This window comes from Haliotis rufescens, unplaced genomic scaffold, assembly GCF_023055435.1.
Source record: "Haliotis rufescens isolate VD_foot unplaced genomic scaffold, xgHalRufe1.0.p SCAF_17, whole genome shotgun sequence".
Classification (NCBI taxonomy): Eukaryota; Metazoa; Mollusca; class Gastropoda; order Lepetellida; family Haliotidae; genus Haliotis; species Haliotis rufescens.
This window is the reverse complement of record NW_025963857.1, coordinates 29,852,266-29,875,763: the sequence shown is the minus strand read 5'-3', so window position 1 is coordinate 29,875,763 and position 23,498 is coordinate 29,852,266. Positions and strand designations below refer to the sequence as shown.

The 23,498-nt window shown below is 39.1% G+C and overlaps 1 protein-coding gene across 1 annotated transcript in view; it reads right to left on the bottom strand.

The window, feature by feature from the left end:
* Positions 1-19,100, bottom strand: part of LOC124126596 (probable methyltransferase-like protein 24) — a 28,836-nt gene extending 9,736 nt beyond the window's left edge. The window contains exon 1 of the mRNA XM_046490082.2: positions 18,918-19,100. Coding sequence (XP_046346038.1) covers positions 18,918-19,009 — 92 coding nt within the window. The 5' untranslated portion in view covers positions 19,010-19,100. The remainder of the gene's footprint in view (positions 1-18,917) is intronic.
* Positions 19,101-23,498: the final 4,398 nt, after the last annotated feature.

Sequence of the window (23,498 nt, the reverse complement as noted above, 5' to 3'; positions counted from 1 at the left end):
TACCCTCATTAAGGGATTGGATAAGGAGCAAAGTATGGATAGCACTATCAGAGTAAACTCAATGGGTCAATTGGAAATGTCACGCCAGTCGAAGGACATACAGTCAGTGGAAGAGTGGACAACAGCCTTTATCATATTTGTCAGCATATACCTGGAGAAATTCCCCGAAAGCCACCAGCAAATGCTTAAGTATTTGCACACAATTAGATTGGCTGCCAGCAGGGGCCAGGGTTGGCAAAATTATGATAAACAGTTTAGGCTGCGTATAAGTAGATCCAAAGACAAGGCATGGGGCACAATCAACGCGGAATTGTGGATGTTATACATGAATGTCACTCCTCAACCTGTGAACTGCAGTTTCACCACTTTCAAGCAGCCTTCACAATCTCCAACTGCAAACACCTTAAAAGTTGGTTTTTGCTGGGATTTCAATGACCCTGGAAAATTTTGTCGCTGACAACATTGCCGTTTTCCTCATGTTTGCTATCAGTGTGGTGGGAGCCACCCATTCCCAAAGTGCCGATTAAACCAATCAGTTACAGGAAATCAACCAACCCCAGAGGTTAATACATTTCAGTTTCGCAACAGAAACCTCCCAAAACGTGCAAACATTGGGCCACACACCTATCAAAGTAGATAAGCTATTAGCATACCTGGAGTCCTACCCATTGTTAAGTGATGCCGGTGTTCTTCATTGCGGTTTCACCGAAGGATTTCATTTACATTACACAGGACCCAGAGAGGCCAGTTTAGTTTGTAATAACCTAAAATCAGCTCAAGATCCCAATATGGAACAAATCATACTTGGGAAACTTTCCAATGAAGTACAATAAGGCCGAATGGCCGGTCCATATCATAACCCACCTTTACCAAACCTGAGGATCTCTCCTATTGGAACTGTTCCAAAGAAAGAAGTAGATGAGTACCGCATCATCCACCACTTATCGTATCCAGATGGTATGTCAGTAAATGATTTCATCAGCCCCAGCCTTTGTTCCGTAACCTACTCATCCATTGACGATGCAATTTTGATGATTCAGCAGCTTGGTCCAGGGGCATACTTAGCAAAGGCCGACATCAAAAGTGCTTTCAGGTTATGCATGTTGCATCCTCATGATTTTCACTTACTAGGAATAAAATTCTTACATAAATATTATGTCGACAAAGCATTACCATTTGGGTGCAGTATAAGCTGCTCAATATTTGAAAAAATTTCCACTTTCATCCAGTGGATAGTTCAAACAAAGTTAAATTCTCAAGGTGAGTTGATGCATCACTTGGACGACTACCTATGCGGAGGATCTGGAAGAGATAAGTCTGAATGTCACTTAGTCCTGTCAACATTATTAGCAACTTGCGACGAACTCGGAATCCCTATAGCCAGTCACAAAACAGTAACACCAACAACATTAATCAGCTTCCTTGGATTTCAGCTAGACGCAGTAAGGATGGAGTTAACCATACCAGCAGACAAAATACAGGATGCTAAGGATAAACTCAGGTTTGTCATGTCAAAATCCAAAGCAACCAAACAGCAAGTAGAGAGTCTCATTGGTTCACTAAATTACATAGGTAGGGCCATTCACATCGGCAGGGCCTTCCTACGGAGATACATTGATTCAATTTGTGGTATTAAGAAGCCCCATCATAAAGTTAGGGTTACAAGGTATATGAAAGATGATTTTCAGATTTGGCTTTCATTCCTGGACAATCATAATGGAACGTCATTATTCCTGGATCAATGCTGGATTACCAATGAAGCATTACACCTCTACACAGACAGTGCATCAGGAGAGTCATGTGGGTTTGGAGCGTACTTTCATGGATGCTGGACCAACGGTTCATGGCCAGGACATTGGAGGACTTTAGGCCTAACACGAAACATCACGCTGCTGGAATTCTTCCCAGTCTATGTTGCGGTTAACATTTGGGCTGATGCCCTCAGGGGCAAAAAGTTAATAATAAATAGTGATAACCAAGCAGTAGTGTCCATACTGAACAAGCAGTCAACTAAATGTAAGAATACTATGCAGTTTGTGAGGCAGTTTGTACTTCATTGTCTCAACATAAATTTATTAGTCAAAGGTCAGTATATTCCTGGCTTTAAAAACAGCATTGCAGATTCCTTATCTCGTTTTGATCTTCAGAAGTTTCGTCAGCTGAAACCAGAAGCCAGAACCAAACCGACACCAGTACCTAAGAATCTGTGGCTTATCTAAAATCCGAGGCTTTTGCCTTAATTAAAGCATCAGTGTCGAGCAATACTCAACACACCTATGCAGCTGCATTAAGGTCATTTGACAAATTTCGTCACAATCATAAAATACCTATGATTTGGCCTGTGCCGGTAGATGATATTTTATGTTACATAGCCAGTATGTCTAGGAAGGCCTTTGCAAGCTCAACTATAGCTCAACATCTCTCAGCTCTTGGCAGACATCACAAAATTAATAGCTGGTCTGACCCTACTGAAAACTTTTTAGTTCGCAAATGCATGCAGGGATACAGAAATACAGCAGCTCTGGTGTCGACACCTGATGCAAGACACCCAATCACAATTGACATGTTGAGGAGGCTGCCTAGTGCCCTCCAGGCTATTTGTATGTCAGGTTACGAAGCTTGTTTATTTGCTGCCATGTTTAACTTGGCATTTTTTGCATTCCTACGGATTGGTGAGATAGCGTTTGTGACCAAGATGAATCAGGACAGAACACTTAAATTGGCAGATGTCGGTATCATTGCACAGGCAGTGTACGTTAAGATTTGCTTTTCGAAGAATGATCAACATCCCAGCTAAGTCTGATCCTACAATTTGCCCAGTCAGGTCATTAAGTGCATATCTGTCTTTACGCTCAACCCAACCAGGCCAGTTCTTCATCCATTTGAATGGTAAAGCCGCCACCAGATATCAGTTCTCTGCAGTACTCCGGAAAGCCTTACAGTTCCTCAACTTTCACACACAAAACTACAACACACACTCATTCAGGATTGGAGCTGCTACATATGCAGCAACACAGGGAATACCACACGAGCTACTTTGCACATGGGGTAGGTGGAAATCTGCTGCATACGCTAAGTACATTCGCATCAATATGTTGTAACAACTCATTTTTGACAGAAATATGGCTTGTCGGCTCCAGCCTTATCTACTGGGCTCACCGGAGGGCAGTTGCAAGGCCAGTGGGATTGGACCTGGGTCTGCAGAAGTATGGACTTAACATGGTATGGGAGTAGGGGAATGAAGTGGAAATCATTGTTGCCATTTCTTCAGCAAAAATTAAGGCGCAGTCCTCCACCAGCATGGCTTCTCCTTCATTTGGAAGGTAACGACCTTGGGGACGTGCCAACAATAGTACTGTTACAAACGGTGAGTCGGGATCTTACAAAAATTCATCACATGATGCCCTTCACACAAGTCATATGGTCAGATGTCCTGCAGAGGGTCACATGGCGGGGTACACCAGACGGCAGAGTAATGGAGCGCAAGAGGAAGAGATTTAATAGATTTGGTAGGAAAGGTGTACTAGACCTTGGAGGTCGCGTTCTCGGGCACAATGAAATTAACATAGCAGACAGGGGTTTGTTCAGACAGGATGGTGTCCACCTGTCGGACATTGGCAATGGCATTTTCGTGAACTCATTGCAGGGGGGTCTTGAGTTATTTGCTGGTTTGTCCTCGTCCAGGCATTCATTTCAAAACTAGTGTCGCGCGTATTCAGTTCTTATGCTTATTCCTCAGGGGAATGAGCTTGCTATAAACCAAGCTCAGTGGCAGAGGTCGTGGCAGGCAACTCAATTTTCTCATTAACTGTAAGTAAGTTCAGCCTCAACATGCTAACTGCACCTCATGTAGTGTACCCAAACCACAGAGGATGACAGTGTATGTAATGACACAGGATGGACTGCAGCTCATGCCTCACGTTGTGTTTAGCCACGGAGGATGAACTGAACTGTCATCTCTATTCCGGCCCATTTGGTCATGTGTATATTCCGGCCCATTTGGTCATGATGTGTATATTCCGGCCCATTCGGTCATGATGTGTATGTTCCGGCCCATTTGGTCATGATTTGGTAGTTACTCCATTGCGTCACGATGTGTACCCATCTAAACCTCGGACGCAAGCAATGTAACTGCATTGCTGTGTACTGTGTAACACTGCTTGTCGCGACTTCCGCCTGTATTGTTATGTAATAAAGCTGCGCCCGTTTTTTTGCCACTGAAGAAGCATCGTGTTATCTTTTGCATTCTTTCATTCACACCTAATCTAATTTGTGAAAGCCAGTATGAAACAAATTTGTTTAAGTGGGAGGTTAGGCACCCTACCACAGTTCAGTGGATTTGCCTCCCTTACACCAGTGTGTTGGTAATCGTAAACTGATCACGTGACGCACGTGACTGCATCAAGCCTCTTTCTGCGTACACCAGCAAGCAGCCAAACGCGAATTTCATAGGCAACATATTATTTATCCCTTCCCTCCCAGCCCAATTTTGCTTTCTCTGTACATGGGTTTACATGTTAATATTGTAATGTAAACATGTTTTTCATCAAGGTAAATCAATACTTCTTGCATCATACTTCCCGCATAATGAGTATGCATATCTGTTCATTAGCAATATAAGTCAATGATTCAATGAATGCATAAGGATGTGTTTTTTTGCTCTAATTTTCTTCGTGTTTCAGTGCCTCTCACCGGTATACTATATAACTTGGTGCAGCAATAGTTGGCGGAGGTCGTGGCAGGCAACTCAATTTTCTCATTAACTGTAAGTAAGTTCAGCCTCAACATGCTAACTGCACCTCATGTAGTGTACCCAAACCACAGAGGATGACAGTGTATGTAATGACACAGGATGGACTGCAGCTCATGCCTCACGTTGTGTTTAGCCACGGAAGATGAACTGAACTGTCATCTCTATTCCGGCCCATTTGGTCATGTGTATATTCCGGCCCATTTGGTCATGATGTGTATGTTCCGGCCCATTTGGTCATGATGTGTATGTTCCGGCCCATTTGGTCATGATTTGGTAGTTACTCCATTGCGTCACGATGTGTACCCATCTAAACCTCGGACGCAAGCAATGTAACTGCATTGCTGTGTACTGTGTAACACTGCTTGTCGCGACTTCCGCCTGTATTGTTATGTAATAAAGCTGCGCCCGTTTTTTTGCCACTGAAGAAGCATCGTGTTATCTTTTGTATTCTTTCATTCACACTTAAATGTAAGTTGTGCATTTCTGTTTTGATTTTTTTTGGTTAAAAAATAGTATGCCTGAACCATTCCACTAGGGTCCAAGTTTACTCATTGTGACTAGCCGACAGTTGAACAGTAGTTAAGTTAGATATGCGTTAATTGCTTCGGGAAGCCCAGAGTTGACACGATTGTCGCGAGTTGGTAAATGTTCGCAATTAATTAAGTGATTCTTTTTGTGGATTGAGAAAATTTTCGTTTTAATTTTTGCCTATATGAGTCATTCCAGGCGATTGGAAATATACTCTACAAAAAGAAAAGAAACGCAAAGCCAGATTTGTGTGAGGTAGGGAAATACATTTATACAAGGAACCGAATAAGGTATTGAGCCAAAATGTTGTGGAGAGAACACTTGGTGATTGTAGTCATCTCAGTTATCGGTACATAGGAAAAGTCCAAAGTGAAGGTCAGCTACCATCAATAACGCGTATGTACCCCGTTGGAATCGATAGCGTCTCAGACGAGTATGCGAATCACATCCTGGGGAATGGTAGCCCACTCAGCCTGCAACGCAAACGCTAACTGCTGCAACGTCTGGGGTTGTGGTTGACGTCGGCGTTGCCGTCTATCCAATTCATCCCACAGGTGCTCTATCGGATTCAAAACCGGGGATCTGGAGGAACAGGAGAGAACATCAACGTTGTTGTTGTGTAGACATTCTCTTGTGATCCGTGCTGTATGCAGTCGAGCGTTGTCCTGCTGGAATACACCGTTGCCTTTGGCTGCAATTGGGAGGACGTGTGGTAGGAGACTTTCGTTGATGTATCGTTTAGCCATAAGACTGCCCTGGATATGGACCAAACCTGTCCTGCCATGATGAGAGATTTCTGCCCACATCATAGTGGTACCCCCATCAAACCTGTCCTGTGCGCAGTTTCCGGCGTAACGTTCTCCCCGACGTCTGTAGACCCGTGTTCTTCCATCCCCTCGACGGAGGAGAAATCTTGTTTCGTCGCTGAACCAGACATCTCTCCATCGCAGTTAAGGCCATACCCTGTGTTGACGATACCAATGCAGTCGTTGTTAGCCATGTTGTCGACTCAATATGACGCGTCGAACAGGACGTCTTGCTCGTAGACCTGTTGCTCTTAAACGGTTTCGTACGGTCTTGTCGGAGATTCTGCGCACTCCGGGTATTGGGGATGCGGATGTGGTCGTCCTTTCACGTAGGTGGCGCGGTCAGATGTAGCGATCTTAGGCGGGGGTGGTTACTCTTGGTCGTCCCGACCGTGGCCGATCAAGTGTTGACCCATGCTATTGAAACCGATCCCATAGCCTTGTGATGGTGCTGAGCGCTACATTGAATGAAACAAACTCTGAGCGTTGCTTCCATGTAGTGACTGTGGAGGCTTTTCGCATTGTTGTGCAAGTAACAAAAGAAGAAGTGCCCACATGGTATATAATATACATACAACGTTTTAAAGTAATTTCATCACATTTATAAGAACAATAAGCTGATTAATAAGTCCATGGGTATACTCTGTTGCACGTTTATTGTTTTGTTCCCATGTTTACATCATGTACTGTTACAGAGTAAGAGAAGGTTTGGAAAATGGGATTCCACCAGACAAGTACTAAAATAACAACTGTTGTTTATTAAACGGAAACGTTCTTATGAAAAACATTGACTACTAATTTCCTCTCTCACTTTTAATTCAGTTCCCATTTTTCAACTCTTCGAAACTGTTAAGATTAACGTTAACATGATCACAAGTTAATGAGCCTGTGGGATCTGTCACATCTATCACTAGTTTGATGCTTTCTCCATGTTAAGTCATTTCCAATATCCTCCACTAGTTTTTAGAAACAGTTAGCAAACCATTTGCATTCTATTCAAAAGCAAAATGTATCTCATCTTTGTGAGATGTGTATGCAATCCATACAATAAATAAATATTCATTCATAAATATATTGATGGGTATTGGAAATTGAAACTCTATTCGAAGTGAATTGTGGGAAAATGTCTGTCTGGGGAGGTGTCCAACCCCTGATACATTGACAAGGCATTGAGAACAAGTATATTTTGTTTTCATTTCATAGACTAGCAAATAGGTAATGTCTACATACTCTCAATTCAAGCATGTATTTAAAGACAACCTACTAAAGACATACACATGATCACTATTATGCCTTATAGTTTATAATGTTACAATATAAATTTTATATTCGTGACAATACGTTCATTGGCGTGAAGTATTTTATGTTTTCAAAACACTCAAACCTTATAATCAGGAATACGGTTGTACAGGATTGACCCAGCCAAGCCAAACACATCACAGGTGTATGTGGAAATGCGTTTACATTGATAAAATATATGTACCAATTTACGTACAATAAAGATCCCTTACAGTAGAGCCACTTTTCCTCTCTATCAGAAGAGTTTCAACATACTACAATTCCATTCGATTTTCTCCAACATACTACAATACCTTTCCATATTCTCCAACATACTGGAATACCATCCTATATTCTCCAACATACTACAATACCATTCTATATTCTACAACATACTACAATACCATTCTATATTCTCCAACATACTACAATACCATTCTATATTCTACAACATACTACAATACCATTCTATATTCTCCAACATACTACAATACCATTCTATATTCTCCAACATATTACAATACCTTTCCATATTCTCCAACATACTGCAATACCATCCTTTATTCTCCAACATACTACAATACCATTCCATATTCTACAACATACTACAATACCATTCTATATTCTCCAACATATTACAATACCATTCCATATTCTCCAACATACAGCAATATCAGTCCATAATTTCCAAAAATAAAAGCCATGATTATACTACTTTCTATATAATACCATCGACTGACTGTTCCACTTTGAAATAGGCCTCTGAAATATCAATATTAATTTGTAGACATACTGATCCTAGATCCATAAATTTTACGTTTCCAGATAGTCCATTGGATTTTTTGTCAAAAATAATCCTCCTCCTTAAATACTGTGGTCTTATAAGGCGTGTACATATAATCTAACAATCACGATTGCTGCACAGTAGACCAGGGAAAGATCTCGATTTAATGTTGACTAGGTGTTACCACTGTGGACTAGGTATGCGTGTAAGAAAGCTGCAAATTCGTTCATGAGATCGTGCTTATTACTTAAAATAGTACAAAAAATGAATACCTTTTGCGAAAATAGAGCCACAAGGATCTGTAACTCACCTGAATTATGAAGTAATAATTTGATAACACTTCAACCTTATATTGGTACAAATATCTTTATAGCTGCAATGGATAGAATTATCATTAAACCGCCCGCGTGTTATCAGAAATGAGCGGGCCACTGTAACTTGATAGTATAAGTTATGGTGTCTTTAGTTGCCGTATGCGGTGTCAAATTAGGTTGGTAGAACAATAGTGTGCGAGGCGTATACGGCAACTAAAGACATCATAACGAATTTATTGTGCCGAAAAGTTTACATAATTTGGTGTCTTTATCACACATGAAAACTTGACACTTACAACCGGCATAAACGACAGCACTAGTACATATCTTTCCGATACTTCCGATTTAATGAAAACATACACGTTAACAATGGAATATATAATACACTAAATGTGAACGTTTAAACAAGTATTATAGGTAAAATGGATAGTATTTTCATAAATATGCCAGCATGTTTTCTGAAATCTGCGGGCAACTGTAACTTGATAGCAGTCCGCCTTCCCCTTCCAAAGGTCTGCTATCTATTCTATTGCTTGTTAACGTCATTGGCGTCACGTTTCTTGTTTGTGACGTCATCCTATATTATGTTCTATGACGTTGCTATTTACAAATCAGTTACCTCCGTTGTAAGCTTTTTTTCTCTTTCATTTTTATTAATAAAGTCACGAACGTGGTTTCTTTGAAAATTAATGTCTTTGCACATCACAATTGATGATATTAAACCATAAAACAGTGTCGAATGACGTATTTCTGTACAAGAATTGTCATGTCAAATATGTAAGGTGGGTGTTCGAAAATCCAAAATGGCTGTTACTTACGGTATACGGACTCATATTAGGTCAGTAACAACCATCTTGGACTTTTACTGATATACTGATATAGGGTTAGTAGTTCTACTCTCTGATTGGTCAACTCACTTTGAGGCATAATAATGCATCATATTGCTTGACGAGGGCCTATTATCACGCCCGTCAGGTGACGTCATATTGATGTTAAATAGTGACGTTCTTAGACGTTTTCACATCTGTAAAAGTGGATCAGTGATATTCGTTGTGTGTTGATGACAGTAAAAGTTTTAAAAGCGATATTGTTGTATATTTTTACTTGATGACAAATTCTATCCATTTTAGCTATAATAACGGGAACGCTTTTTGTCAGGGATTATCATTTGCAGAAGCCATCTGTCTTTTCAACTGCCCTCCTTCCTTGGGCAGTTAATGGAAGAACTGGGGCTTCTGCAAATGATAATGCCCTGAAAAATAGCGTTACCCTTATAATAGTAAGTTACGGAAAAAATGGTGCAAATTATTTTGTAAAAAAGAAAGAAAAGTAGTTTTGCACCATCATTTAGGACAACGATGTTGAGAGCAAAATCTTATTGGATCTTCTTATGGTTATTACATTTATACAATGACGTGACCTGTAATAGGATGACCTCAGATATGTGTGTAGCAGGAGCAGGTACTAAGATTTGATTTTAATGAGATTGGGAATTTACTGAATAGTGGCATTCCATATCCAACTCTTTCGCGACTCAACAGCAACAGTCAACTGTCATAACAATTGGTATATAAAATTTACAAAGGTTTTTAGAGAACATTTCTTCGGGCAATGAAATCAATAAATAGTCACACAACCTCATATTGCGAAAATACTGGATTCTCTGAAAGGTGTAGGTTTCCATCTTGCTTTGATAAATACATCAGCATGCAAGAGTCGTGGATGTACTGGGGAACCCTTTGAATTGATGCTGTCCTATTGTAACCATCGCATGTCCTATTGTAATATTTCAGGCAAAGGTCTGACAAACATTTAAATCATCAGTACATGTATTATTATTCGTAACACAATTTGGTTGTAAGCACGTTTAGATTATGAACATGTTTGAGTTTTAAACAATTCCAAACATGTTTAGGATATAGACATGTATGTCTATAGTGATCACAACACGCTTTAATGGTCGGATAAGGAATAAACGTTTTTTTTACAAAAGTGTGACTTATTAAACGTCGTCTGATGAAATTACATAAAGTATTTTCGGGCCAAATCGGACTGAACACAGACCAAACACATCTGATAAAGACTATGCTGAGAATGGTGAGGGAAAAGGGCTTCACTTTGAGCAACGTGCTTGTTTTATAAAATAGCAAGATCTGTGACACTATAAAATGGTATTTAGGTAGAGTGAGTGAGTAAGTATGGTTTTTACGCCGCTTTTAGCAATAGTTCAGCAATATCACGGCGGGGGACACCAGAAATGGGCTTCACACATTGTACCCATGTCGGGAATTGAACCCGGGTCTTCGGCGTGACGAGCGAACGCTTTAACCACAAGGCTACCCGACCGCCCTGTATTTAGGTAGATATAATACTAGTCTCTATATGTATGCAAACACATTTAATGATACATTTGTGAGGTTTTCGATGTTTTTGATGTTTGCCAAGGAGGAGCAAACACACGTGACAGAGATTTTCTTAAGAAAATGAGGTAAAATGGTTTGACTTTAACGGACCAGTTTTCTTTAAATGCGATGTACTGTCACACCACAAAGTGGTATTTAGGTAGATATAATACCATCCTATAGATGTAAACACATTTGATGATACACATGTGAGGTTTAAATTGATTTTGTCTGCCCGGGCCAAGTCTGACCGAACACTTGCTAGACTCCGTTGATGGTGTGGGGAAATGAGATTCACTTTAGTCTGCTTTAAATACGATGAACAGTGACATTTTAAAGTGGTATTTACTTAGATATCGTACCATACTATAGATGTAAGTGTTATGCCTGACAGATTGAAATTTGTATCACGATAGTTGGAAGTATTGGATACGTTTCACATCCTATTTCCTTTAAAGATCCCTCTTTTACATGTCACCTAACTCAGACACGCTTACAGACAGCTAGACTACCCGATTTTTAAGCGAATAACATGTAAATTGCGTTTAGATGATGTGGCATTCCGTAATAAGTACGATGTTCTAGTATCAGCATATACACTTAGACATATGTTAAATATGATAACGTTTCAGAGATATATAAACGCAGGTCCGGTTATTTCTTTGGTTACAGATAATAGTTAATTATACGTTGATATTTTTAAACAGTATTAGGGTCGCACTGGACGCCCGAAAGCAGTTACGACATGGTGGAGTATGCGGGTTTTCTCTTGAACAAAATGTTTAAGACGATCCCTTCTTTGTTTTTCCTATTGTCGTTCCGTGAGTAATGTCCACGTGTCAGACTTCCCTTCTACCGATGACACCTTTCTCTACCCCGCATCTCCACCATGTCGTACCTGCTTTCGGGCGTCCAGTGCGACCCTGATACAGTTACAAATTGTATTGCCGTTCCTGGTCCTTGTGGTCAATTACGCCATGACATTACCACTCGCCTTGTCCGCCGCGGATCGGCTCCGTCAAGGAGTGATTGGTCTAACGACACACAAGTTGTCTCTATCAGCATTCACACACGCATAATAAAGAAACGCAACACCAGTTTTATACTCACATAGTTTTACTTACTCTCAGCCCATCTATCAATACAGGACAGGATCAGACCGGCCAGACTCGTCACTAACTGGGGGAAACTTAGAACGATCGGGATTCGACTCGATCGATTGCAAACCGTGCTCTCCTCTCCTAATGTTGAAGGTATAATTTTATAGTGTTCGGGCCTGGCCTGTCTTTGTCACATGTCACAATACCTCATTTTGATTCGTTAAAAGTTAGATCTGACCATGAACTCATGTGTGTCGTAATCGGAAAAATATAGAAGCCTACGTGCCAGATTGCTCATCTCTCTATTGATTTTGTGACACGCATCCGGAAGCTCCAAATGAAATATACCTTGAAACTCTCTATTTGTTTGATTAACTAATGGACGATAGCCAGGAACCAATCCAATGATAATTATTAAATGTCCCGAATACACTTGTGATAAATGTGAAATGTCTTTTATCTATTGAATCCTTTCGAACTAAAAGTTCTCTGTCACAAACTGTATCTAATGCAACTCCTCATTGCAGCTATAACGGTTTTATTTGTTACCATCTTCTAGTGTTTTGAGATGCATTTTTAATCTTATAACAGGCCAATTTTCGAATAGTTCGTGTAGATAGGTAGAGTATATATAGTAACATTTACATATATACATGTAGTTATATTCAGATGATGTCTGTGCATGTATGTAATGGCAAACTTCTTCTCTGATATAATCAGTTTTCCTCCTGGCTATTCTGGGAACATAAGCTTTAGGATTACAGACGTATCATTGAAGACACCATCTTATGGATAACAACTTTTTTAATACTGTAAAAAGCGATGTTTCGGTATAGATCCTTATACCGTTGTCAAGCAAGACTGGTATAAGAATCTATACCGAAACGTCGCTTTTCACAGTATTAAAGAAGTTGTTATCCATAAAATCGTGTCTACCTTCAAGTTGTCACCCGTCAACTTCTTAGTAATGCCTATCAAATAAGATGTATCATTGTATTATAACGCGATTTGAATATTGTTATTTACCATCTTATTTACTACATGCTTTACATAAGGCGTTTTATGTTCACATGTCACCACAAATTACAATTATTGCTTGTGAGTCCAACACAATTGACAAATACGCGAAAACACACTATTAATGTACGTTGAAAAGAATATGTATTGTGAATGCCACATTAATGTATCAAGGGTGCAGTATCAACCCTTAGTGTTTTGGAAATGAATGAATAAATGCCTTTGCAAAACAAATGTCGTTTTTAAACAAGTTTTCAAAACACAGTTATATAACTATTTATAGAGATATTAAAGATACACTACTGCCTAGAACTTCATTCCCCTTACACGCATGAAAAGAGAGAGTGATCTAGAGTGATTTGAACTGAGGACTGACTGGGGCCTCATCCACAGGGCCGAATGATAGAAGAATGATTTTGGGTGATAATTAGAATCTCACGATCGTGACTTTTGATATAAAATGTATCAACACTTGTCGATAAGAGATAAAAAAACATTTCGGCAAGTCGGCATGTACATTTGTGCTGAATATTGTCTCTATTGTTATACCGTATCTCTTTTCAACATTCCAAAATAAAGAGACACTTCATCATCTTCATCACAGAACATACTATTATGGTCGTAAACTAAAAATGGAAGCCTAAATAGTTTATCAACGTTACAGCACAAACAGAAAGTTCAATAAATGTTATCTAGAAATATATAGAAAAGTAATAGTATTAACAGTACAAAATACAGGATAACCCTCTCACGGTTTATTTCACGATAAAACATTGTTTTATCATGACTTCGTTTCTGGAGATTCGAACATACGCTCGCAACTTTATGACATCGTAAATTAGACGACGATATGGTTTAGAGGATAGTGAGTTGTTCCTTTTAGATATAGCTGGGTAACGCTGATAAACGCAATGACCGAATGATCGTGAACCAAAAGTGGGCAAGATATAGCAATCCGTAGTGAGAGGAAATATACCTGTCAGATAATGACCGTCAATTGTTTGTGTTTGTGAAAATATTCATAAAATACCAAACTTAACCCTCCTGTTCATAAAATGGACTTGTCCAACATTGATTGTAGTCAGGGATTATTTTAATAAGGGTAAATATCTTTAAAGCTTGTACATTTCATCAACATCCTTAAAGAGATTGTAAATAATGTTGATATCTCATATAAGCAAAAAACGACCCTCGTTTTTTTTTTATCCTTGCTGTTCTTTATTGTGTGATAACCAACTGTCCCTCGTCTTTTTTTCTTTAATTTCCTCGTGTCATGAAAGTTCGATCACATACGAAAATTCGCTGAATATTCAGAGTAATATTCATATAATCTAATTTTCAAATATCTTACCTCAAAACTTGTTTATTTATGTAAACACATAGTGGTATTTCCACTGAAAATGACACTCGCGGCATGGCCGCACTCTCACTGAAGTGGAACATAAAGCTACATCGATCATTTGATTGGCTGGTTTATCGAGTGACCGGGATTACATGTATGGATAGTCTCTTGTGTCAAAATCCGATTTAGAGTAAATACCACAGTAGTTTTATGATATTTCTAGGTGGTTCACCATTGGGCAAAACCTGTAAACATGCAGCTTTTTCTTTCATAAAATCTATACTACAGAGAGGGAAGTTCTCAAAAATCAATAAGTTTTCCTTGACAAATGGTCCTTACTTGTTTCCATAGTTTTAGATTTTACGAGGACAGCCCTTGTCTGGTCACGTGACATTTACACCAGGAAAGTAAACATGAAGTGTGCCGTCGTGTGCCGTCGATTGGTGTGAATTTATTACCATTTACATTTTTTTCAGCTGATAAAGTTACATTATTTATCTAGGCATGAATTAAATATACCCAGAAAATGGACAATTAGGTTCGCAAATATCCGCGGAGTAAAAGTATTTGGTTAAAACACAATCAGTACTTAGTCTTCTTCAGTTTATAATGCGCCTGTGAATGATAATTTATGATCGCTCGTGCAGAACTATGTCTGAGTGGGGCATTCATAGAAAACTGCGGCATGGTATCTCAGTGGGCTATCACTATAAGATCGGCATTAGGCCGCACTAGTACAAGCAGACAGACAGACACACACACACACACACACACACACACACACACAGAGAGGTGTATGCACGTCAAGTTATAAGTTAAACAACCTTGAACGCGGCGTTAAACCCCATTTCACCTCACCTTACGGCATGCAGTAGCGCATAAACACGTTGTTTGCACACAGTAAAGTAACTATAAAGAAGTACGTGGTAATTATGAGGGGTTAAGCAAACATTGATATTGTATTGATTTTAAATAAAACATAAATGTGTTCATTGTAACGTAATATGTTATTGTTGCTGTGTCTCCTTATGCTCTCATGTTTTCTTCTCCCCTGAATGAGAATTCCCACTCAAGTCAGTATGAACTTTTAATCAAACTCACAAAGTACAGAATTCCAAGTTTTGCAGAACTCGCCAGAAGCATTGCTCTCAACCATTCCTCAAAGACCTGCAACCGGAAAGCGAAAAGATAGGGGACCTATAGCTAGTGTTTGTAAATATATAGTTTACACCCATAGGCATATGTAGTTTGAGACCATACGGAATAATGGAGTTGTCCACCTTATTTATGTAATTCAAGAAAACTATGATGCTCTTACTTTTGAGAATTAATTATTAAGTTTCGATTTTGGAAAGTTTGACTGAAAATATGTATGGACTCTCGCAGCTCATTTTCACAGTTCCATTGTCATTGTGTCATCGTGAAACAGTAAAACAATCAGTTTGAGGAGAGTACTTCCATTGCTAACACAACACGGACAGATGCCAGTGGGATCTCCTAGGCCGTTGTGATAAAAATATGTCCAACAACAATATTGCACGACAGAAAATCCGAGGTGTAATTATAAGACCTTATACATGATTTAGTTCCTTGGTAAGTATATTATATCTTGTTTAATCATTGTCTGCTTGCAAGTAACTAATAAGCCAGGTCTCTGCTCGTTCATTGCGTACAGTGTCAAGGAAATACATTAATCTCACTTTAACTATTAAAAGAGTTACGCCTTCAGTCAGGTTGCCCAGTCGCAATGATGATTATTGTTGGGGACGTCTATATATAGCTGCACAGAGATAGTTTGAAATTAGGACAGACCGCACTGACGCACACCACACAGGTATGTTACAATTGTTAATGGGTAAAAAAGAAAGCCACGGTTTGGAAAAGAGTGCAAAGAAATCCGGCGATATATAAAAGCTCTTAATTTCAAAAGAGGAAACGATGATGTTAATAATCTGTATTTAAGCTTACAGGCAAGGGCTTATAAAAGTATTTGAACAGAAATAAACATGCAAATATGGTAAATAAATGATTAAGATGAAACACTCGCCAAAAAACGTTTGGATTTTCCTTAACCCCAAATTTAATCTGAAGTCTAAAGAAGAAAATACTCAAATGTTTATGATTTTAAAAAAAAGCTTAAATGGCACCATTCATAGTAGATAAAATAAAAGTATCAAATGACTGCGATGATGATGTACTTAATGCTGCTGATATATCCAAAGTGGAGATTAAACAATTGTTGAATTGTTGAAACGTTGAATTTTATTTCACCAATAGATTGCATTATTAAGGCTTTTGGTGTAATGGTGCTGCCAATACTGCTGTATGATTGTGAAGTTTGGGGTTATGGACAACTAGAAGTAATAGAAACATTCAAATTAGAGTTTCTGAAGATACTAACAAGTTTAAGGAACTCTACTGTAAGTTTCTAGTATACGGAGAACTGGGAAGAAAACTTTAAACAATCCAACTTTCAAAAAGAATGATAAGTTAATGCATTTAATAACTTCTTTTGTATGATACTGAAGTTTCTTAAACTTGACAATTGTATAGATAAACACAAAATAATATTGGTAATCTGATGTAAATAAAGTTTTGGACCACTTTAGAGTTAGTGAAGTATTTCACAATCCCAGTAACTTCAATCGACATTGGTTATATATTATTACCGCAAGTGGAATATGTACTACAGGAGCACTTTATACAATCCTTGAGAAATAATGCATCCTTTAGTTGTGAGGGAATTCTGTATTCAGAGATTCCCCTTCTTTCGAAAAATATGTATTACTTCACCACAAAATGACAATGCCTTTACTTAAATGCACAACCTCTAATCATAGTCAACTGATAGAGACCGTTAGATGGCGTGGTCTCCCCGTGAGGACAAAACATGCCGTCTGTGGGACTCTCCATCGATTGCAGATGAACTTCACTTTAAATGTCCCTATTTTATCTCTCACAGATATATGTATTTCAGAGTGACAAAACACAAGACTGTATAACAACTTCAACTTTCCCTATATGTCCAGCAATATTCCTGCAGCTCCAGCCCTTGGTGTATACATTTCACAACTTTTGAGGTACAATCGAGCATGCTCTTTCAAACAAAATTTCACAGAGCGTCATACGACTCTTACTGATAAGTTGTTTGATGAAGATTACAATATTCAAGGCCTCAGTAAAGCTTTCAAGAAGTTGAATGAGGAGGACATCCCTGTGTTTTTTTCAGATGAACAATTGACATGCCTTGGCATGTGTTTATGACGGTGCAACCGGTCGGGCAGCATCGCTCACCTTTTCGCGAACACCTGGTATCATCACTAATTGATAGTGATTCACAAACACATGCTTATGATATAGTCAGAATCGTAAATCTGTTTTGGCAGAAATTTCATATGAATATTGAAAGGGTTTTATTTACAGGAAAAGGACTGTACTTGCCCAAGTGTATTTAAATAGAAACGTGTGTTATGTCCTACAAGACTTAGATATATCAAGAAACATTCTAAATGTATTTCGATTATTCTCGCTACTGTCAGCAACAAATAATTTTGTGGATCATACCATAATGTTTGTAGCTGTATTTCATCACGTGTAATTATGTCCACAATTTTAATTATTCTGTAAAATATGCTCATGTACCAACGTGGATGGTTTTGATAATAAACTTGTTAATCAGGACGATTTCACTGGGAAGGGACTGGTTAGTCCGGATTAATGGAGTTTCACTGTAATTTCATCGATGTTAATGTCTTCAAGGTTGGCTGTTTAATATATTTGGTGATATAAACGAATGCTCCGAATCGTACACTGTATTTTGATTTCAGTAAACATTTCTTTTGATTATGGAAATTTTGCTTTTATTATCGATACTATTATTATTAATAAAATTGCTATATAACACACCTAGATTAGCGTCGCGTGTGAGTTTCAGGGTACCAAAAAACGAACATGTGTGTATATGCCTTAATTAATATTGTCAACAAGTCATCCTGGTAAAATGAGTAAGTACTTGTCATCTGATTTTGAAATATATTGAGGATTACTTAAAGATCCAAATAATATCATAATGCATTTAATTTCATTTACGACACTGTTACTTACTCAATAATGGATATGTTGCATTTAATACAATATTAAGAAACTGCTGAAATAACTGGTGTATGAGTTTTCAGAAGCATGTCGATGAAGCATACATTTTACACACTGGCAATTTGATACTATGTTAAAAATCACCAAATATTTATGTAACGTGGATAAAAAAAGGTCAAACACCGGAGAACTAGCTATACAACCATGTCCACGTATTATACATAATTGTATTGATGTTTGCATGCCAATATAATATATTTAGCTGAAAGAAATCCTCATCAGAAGTATTAGGTTAAGGTGTGAAGCCCATTTCTGGTGTCCCCAGCCATGATAATGCTGGACTATTGTCGAGGGCGAAGTAGAACCATACTCACTCACTCACTATTAGGTTAATGTACAATCAGTTCTTAGTCAACTTCGTGTTCACATTATAGCAGTGCGCAATACCAAAATGGGGTGGTTTCCCATACAATGTGTAGAATAGCAAGAAATGAACAGTACCTGTCCCTGCAAATATCTCTCCGACTTGGCTCCCAGTATATCCAGGTAGTTGTTTGACGTAGAAACATATTAACAACAGTAGGAACGCACATGTGAATGTTAGGACTAATATCCCCCGTTTCATTTTACCGGTATCCCAGTCTGACACCTGCCGCACAGCTATTTAATGACGATACTCGGGACTAGATGTGCGCAAACCGGCGACACCCTTCACAGGCGTACAAATGTAGTGACAATTATACTTACTTAAATTATGAATTTAACGTGCGTATTTCGCGCAGACAGTTATAGCTCGGGTACTGCTACTTCTAGTATGCCATTGGAGGATCCTTGATTCTGACTGGTCTGATTCCATTCTGTATTTGACTGTATTTCACTCAAAGCTGCACGACAGAGCATGTTTAGGGTTAACATAGACCAATACATGACACCACCGGGTAAAATGGGTGCAAGGATACAGTTGTATGGTGGCTGATAAGGGCCATCGCCATATCGCCCTGACATATCCACGCGATAGCACGAAACCACATTGAGATATCGCGACAGGATATAACGATATTGGATACTGCCAAAAACGAAAAAGCGATAACACGCAAAGACATGGCGCTAACACACAACCACATTGCGATAGCACGACACGACATGGCGAGAACACGACACGACATACGGCGAAATGCGATACGGCGAAATTGCGAATCAGCGACATAGCGATATTGCGATATGGCGACATGGCAATATTACTCAAAATTATTTCATTTGTGAAATGAAGGAAAGCGGATACATAGGATCATAAAAGTGAGTGAGTGAGTTGGGTTTAACGCCGCTTTTAACAGTATTCCATTCATATGACGGCGTGTCAGCTTAATGTGGGAGGAAAGCCCGAAATGATGCAGGTCTCAGACGTTTACCACTTCGGTGAAACCCACGAGCACGGGTATGGTGCTGACAAACCTAGGAACATAATCGGGGCGAACCGGAATTCGAACCCACAATCATAGGTTTCTGGCGTGCCCAAAGGACGCAACTCTGCATAGCGAATCGCGTCGCCTTAGACGACTGGGTCACCCTTGCCCCCTTCTCCCATAATAAGAGAGCGGAAGGTAAGTTAGATAACTGAGTGAGTGAATTGGGTTAAACACCGCTTTTAACATTATTCCAGTTATATCACGGCGTGTCAGCTTAATGTTGAGGAAAACCCGAAGTGGTGCTGACAAACCTAGAAACATAATCGGGGCCACAATCATAGGTTTCTGGCGTGCCCAAGGGACGCAACTCTGCACAGCGAATCGCGGCGCCTTAAGGGCCATTCACACGGTACAACTAGTTGTATACAATTAGTTGCATGCAACCAACTGCATCGTGTGAACACGCAAGTCGGACCAACTTTTGACGTATGCAACTTGTTGGACGTGAGTTGTACGGAGTAAGACATGCGACAAGTTGTATGAATGCAGCCTATCAAAACGCGTATGAAAATCACGTGATTTTTACACGTGAATTTGTAAACAAAAATGGCAACTTCTGCTTTTCGGTATTCTAAGTGTCACCACTCAATAAAGGACCTATGAAAAGTAGTAATATTGTAAAAAAATTAATATTTTGACATTTGCATCGGTCTAGTGAATGTGGATATGGTTATATTTGGTTACAGCAACAAGTAGACATTCCACATAACTTTATATGCCGTTTTGCCAAGAGCAAAGTGCAAGTCTAATTAGTATATACAACTTTGCAGAATTGGATGATTGAGGAGACCCGCGCCCCTAAGATTTAAAAATAATTTATTTTACAATGTTAAAATTATAGAATCGAAACGCGTACATTCTGTACCCGGCTGGTGGTAATACCCAATCAGCTTGCATGCCTTACGGGTGTTAAAGGCACAACTCATTCAATCCCCAGCTTAAATCACCCTAGAGTGACTTGAGCATAGGCTATGATCACCAGCCCTCCAAAATTTCCCTTTATATTAACACGTGTTTTAACACACACAAATGTTTAACCATGTTTGTGTTTACCGTTATACTTGCCTTAACTGTAAGGCTGTGTTGAAAATAAGTGACACGGGGATAGGCAGAAGACAGAAACTACATATTGTACCAGGTAATGGGTAAACACGACAGAAGTGTGTTGATTTTGCATGTGTATGTTATGTAAAGAGCATACAGTGTTCAATTATAATATCCTCTGAATTCTGGTGTTGTGAAATCCAAATCAAATAATATATTCTCGAAAAGAAGATCCAGGAGAAATATAACATATATATTATATATGGGTATACACTATTGTACGAGGACTTGTCAAAAAGTTCTTAGCCCAACAAACACAACCAACAATTGTGAAAATGTTTTTTATTTCATTTTTCAACATAATCTCCCTGCTTTTCAACACACTTCTCATGTCGATAGTGAAGCTTTTTCAATTCCACCCCGAAAAACCCATTCACGGCAGCTTTGAGGTCATCGTTGTCGTCATAGCGCTATTTCAACACACATCTCATATCGATAGTGAAGCTTTTCAATTCCACTCCGAAAAACCAATTCATGGCAGCTTTGAGGTCATCGTTGTCGTCATAGCGCTTTTTCAACACACATCTCATATCGATAGTGAAGCTTTTCAATTCCACCCTGAAAAACACATTCACGGCAGCTTTGAGGTCATCGTTGTGGTCACAGCGCTTGATACGAAGGTGTTCTTTCAGGTTAGGAAACAGGTGGAAATCACTCGGTGCCAGGTCTGGCGAGTATGGAGGACGAGGAAGCTCTTCAAACCCACATTGTCGTGAGAGGTGTGAGAAGAGGCATTGTCATGAAAGAGTAGAACTCCAGCAGTCAGCATTCCATAACTTTCTTCACTGATTTTGAAGACTTTAGTTTCTTTGGTGCCAGGGAAGTGGGATGGTGCCATTCAATGGATTGACGTTTTGACTCGGAATCATAGTGGTAGACCCATGTTTCATTACCCATTACTAATCTCCTTTTGAATTTGAAGAAAACCTCCTCAATTAACTCTAAATTGTCTCTGGCAATGTCAGTTCTTCTTTCCTTAAGATCATAATTTAGAAACTTTGGCGCCCAACGAGCAGGTATCTTATTCATCTGTAAATGTTCATGAATAATAGTTTCAATGGATCCACGGCTTCGACCTTTGTCTCCTTCAAGTTCAGCAATGGTAATATCTGTCTCCTTTATTGAATCTTCATTGATGGAAGTTGAGGGACGTCCAGACCTAGCGTCATCATCAAGGCTTGTTCTCCCAGCCTTAAACATAGCTGCCAAACGTGTAACAGTGGAATAACTAGGACACTTATCCCCATACTCTTGTGACATGCGGTCATGAATTTCTTACGGATTACTTTTCTCTAAAGTCAAAAGCTTGATGACTGCTCGGTACTCGTTCTTTTCTATTTCTGTGTCCATCTGGACCCCTATCACGTTCAACTGGCTGTCACTAATATACAAACGTCTTCAACAGACCAAATACACTTGCAATGAACTACTCAAACAATTTACTATATTGACAGGTTCACTTTCTTATGGCCCATAGTTAAAAGTTGGTCAGACTTTGAACTTTTAGACCAGCCCTGGTATAGAAGCATTTTATTATTCTTATGCGTCGAAGTTGGACATAACCTCGATATGATTATTATGATTAGAAAACGCTGATGTGGAATCAAAGGGCGTCTTGGCCAAACTATTTGAACGATCTGAGGCTTTTTAGTGTAAAATATCCTGTCAGAAGTGTAACGGGCGATTGAGAGATATGTTATAAACACTATAATCAATGGGATTAAAGACTCCAAATAATTCTTGACCCGTGACGATCCGGGATAGAATAGGTCTTCAGCAACCCATGCTTGCCGTAAAAGGCGACTATGCTTGTCGTAAAAGGCGACTAACGGGATCGGGTGGACAGGCTCGCCGAATTGGTTGATGCATGCCATCGATCCCAATTACGTGGATCGATGCTCGTGTTGTAAATCACTGGATTGTCTGGTCCAGACTCGATTATTTACAGACCGCCGTCATATAGCTGGAATATTGCTGAATGTGGCGTTAAACAACGAACCAACCAACCACCAATCCAAACAGATGCCCCATAACTAATTACCGACCACACAATCGTATCATTAATTTAGAATAGGCAGTGGACTGCATACCTCCGATAGCCTTGTATTCGATCGACCTAGCGTCCTGTTAGCAGACTTGGCTGCTGATTTTGCCATTGCATAATAATCAAGATGTTTAGTGAGCATTGGGCCTAAGTAACTGTAACAATCAGCAACACTTCAAACAGAATTATCAAACTAAATACAACTGTTGTAACGCAAGCATTTCAAAAATGTAAAACCATTATCTTCACACAAGGTACTACTTGTAGCAATCTGTTCAGGGCATCCGCTGTCTCTGTAAGTAATACAATATCGTTGGCATATACTATAGCTGTGATCGGAATACCATCATCAACAATGTAACAGCCGGTATTATTTAGCTTACCAAGCAAATCATTAATGACAAATACTGAGCCATTTATGATATAGATTACCGGTGTAAATAATCTCCTTTCTCATTTCACAATCAG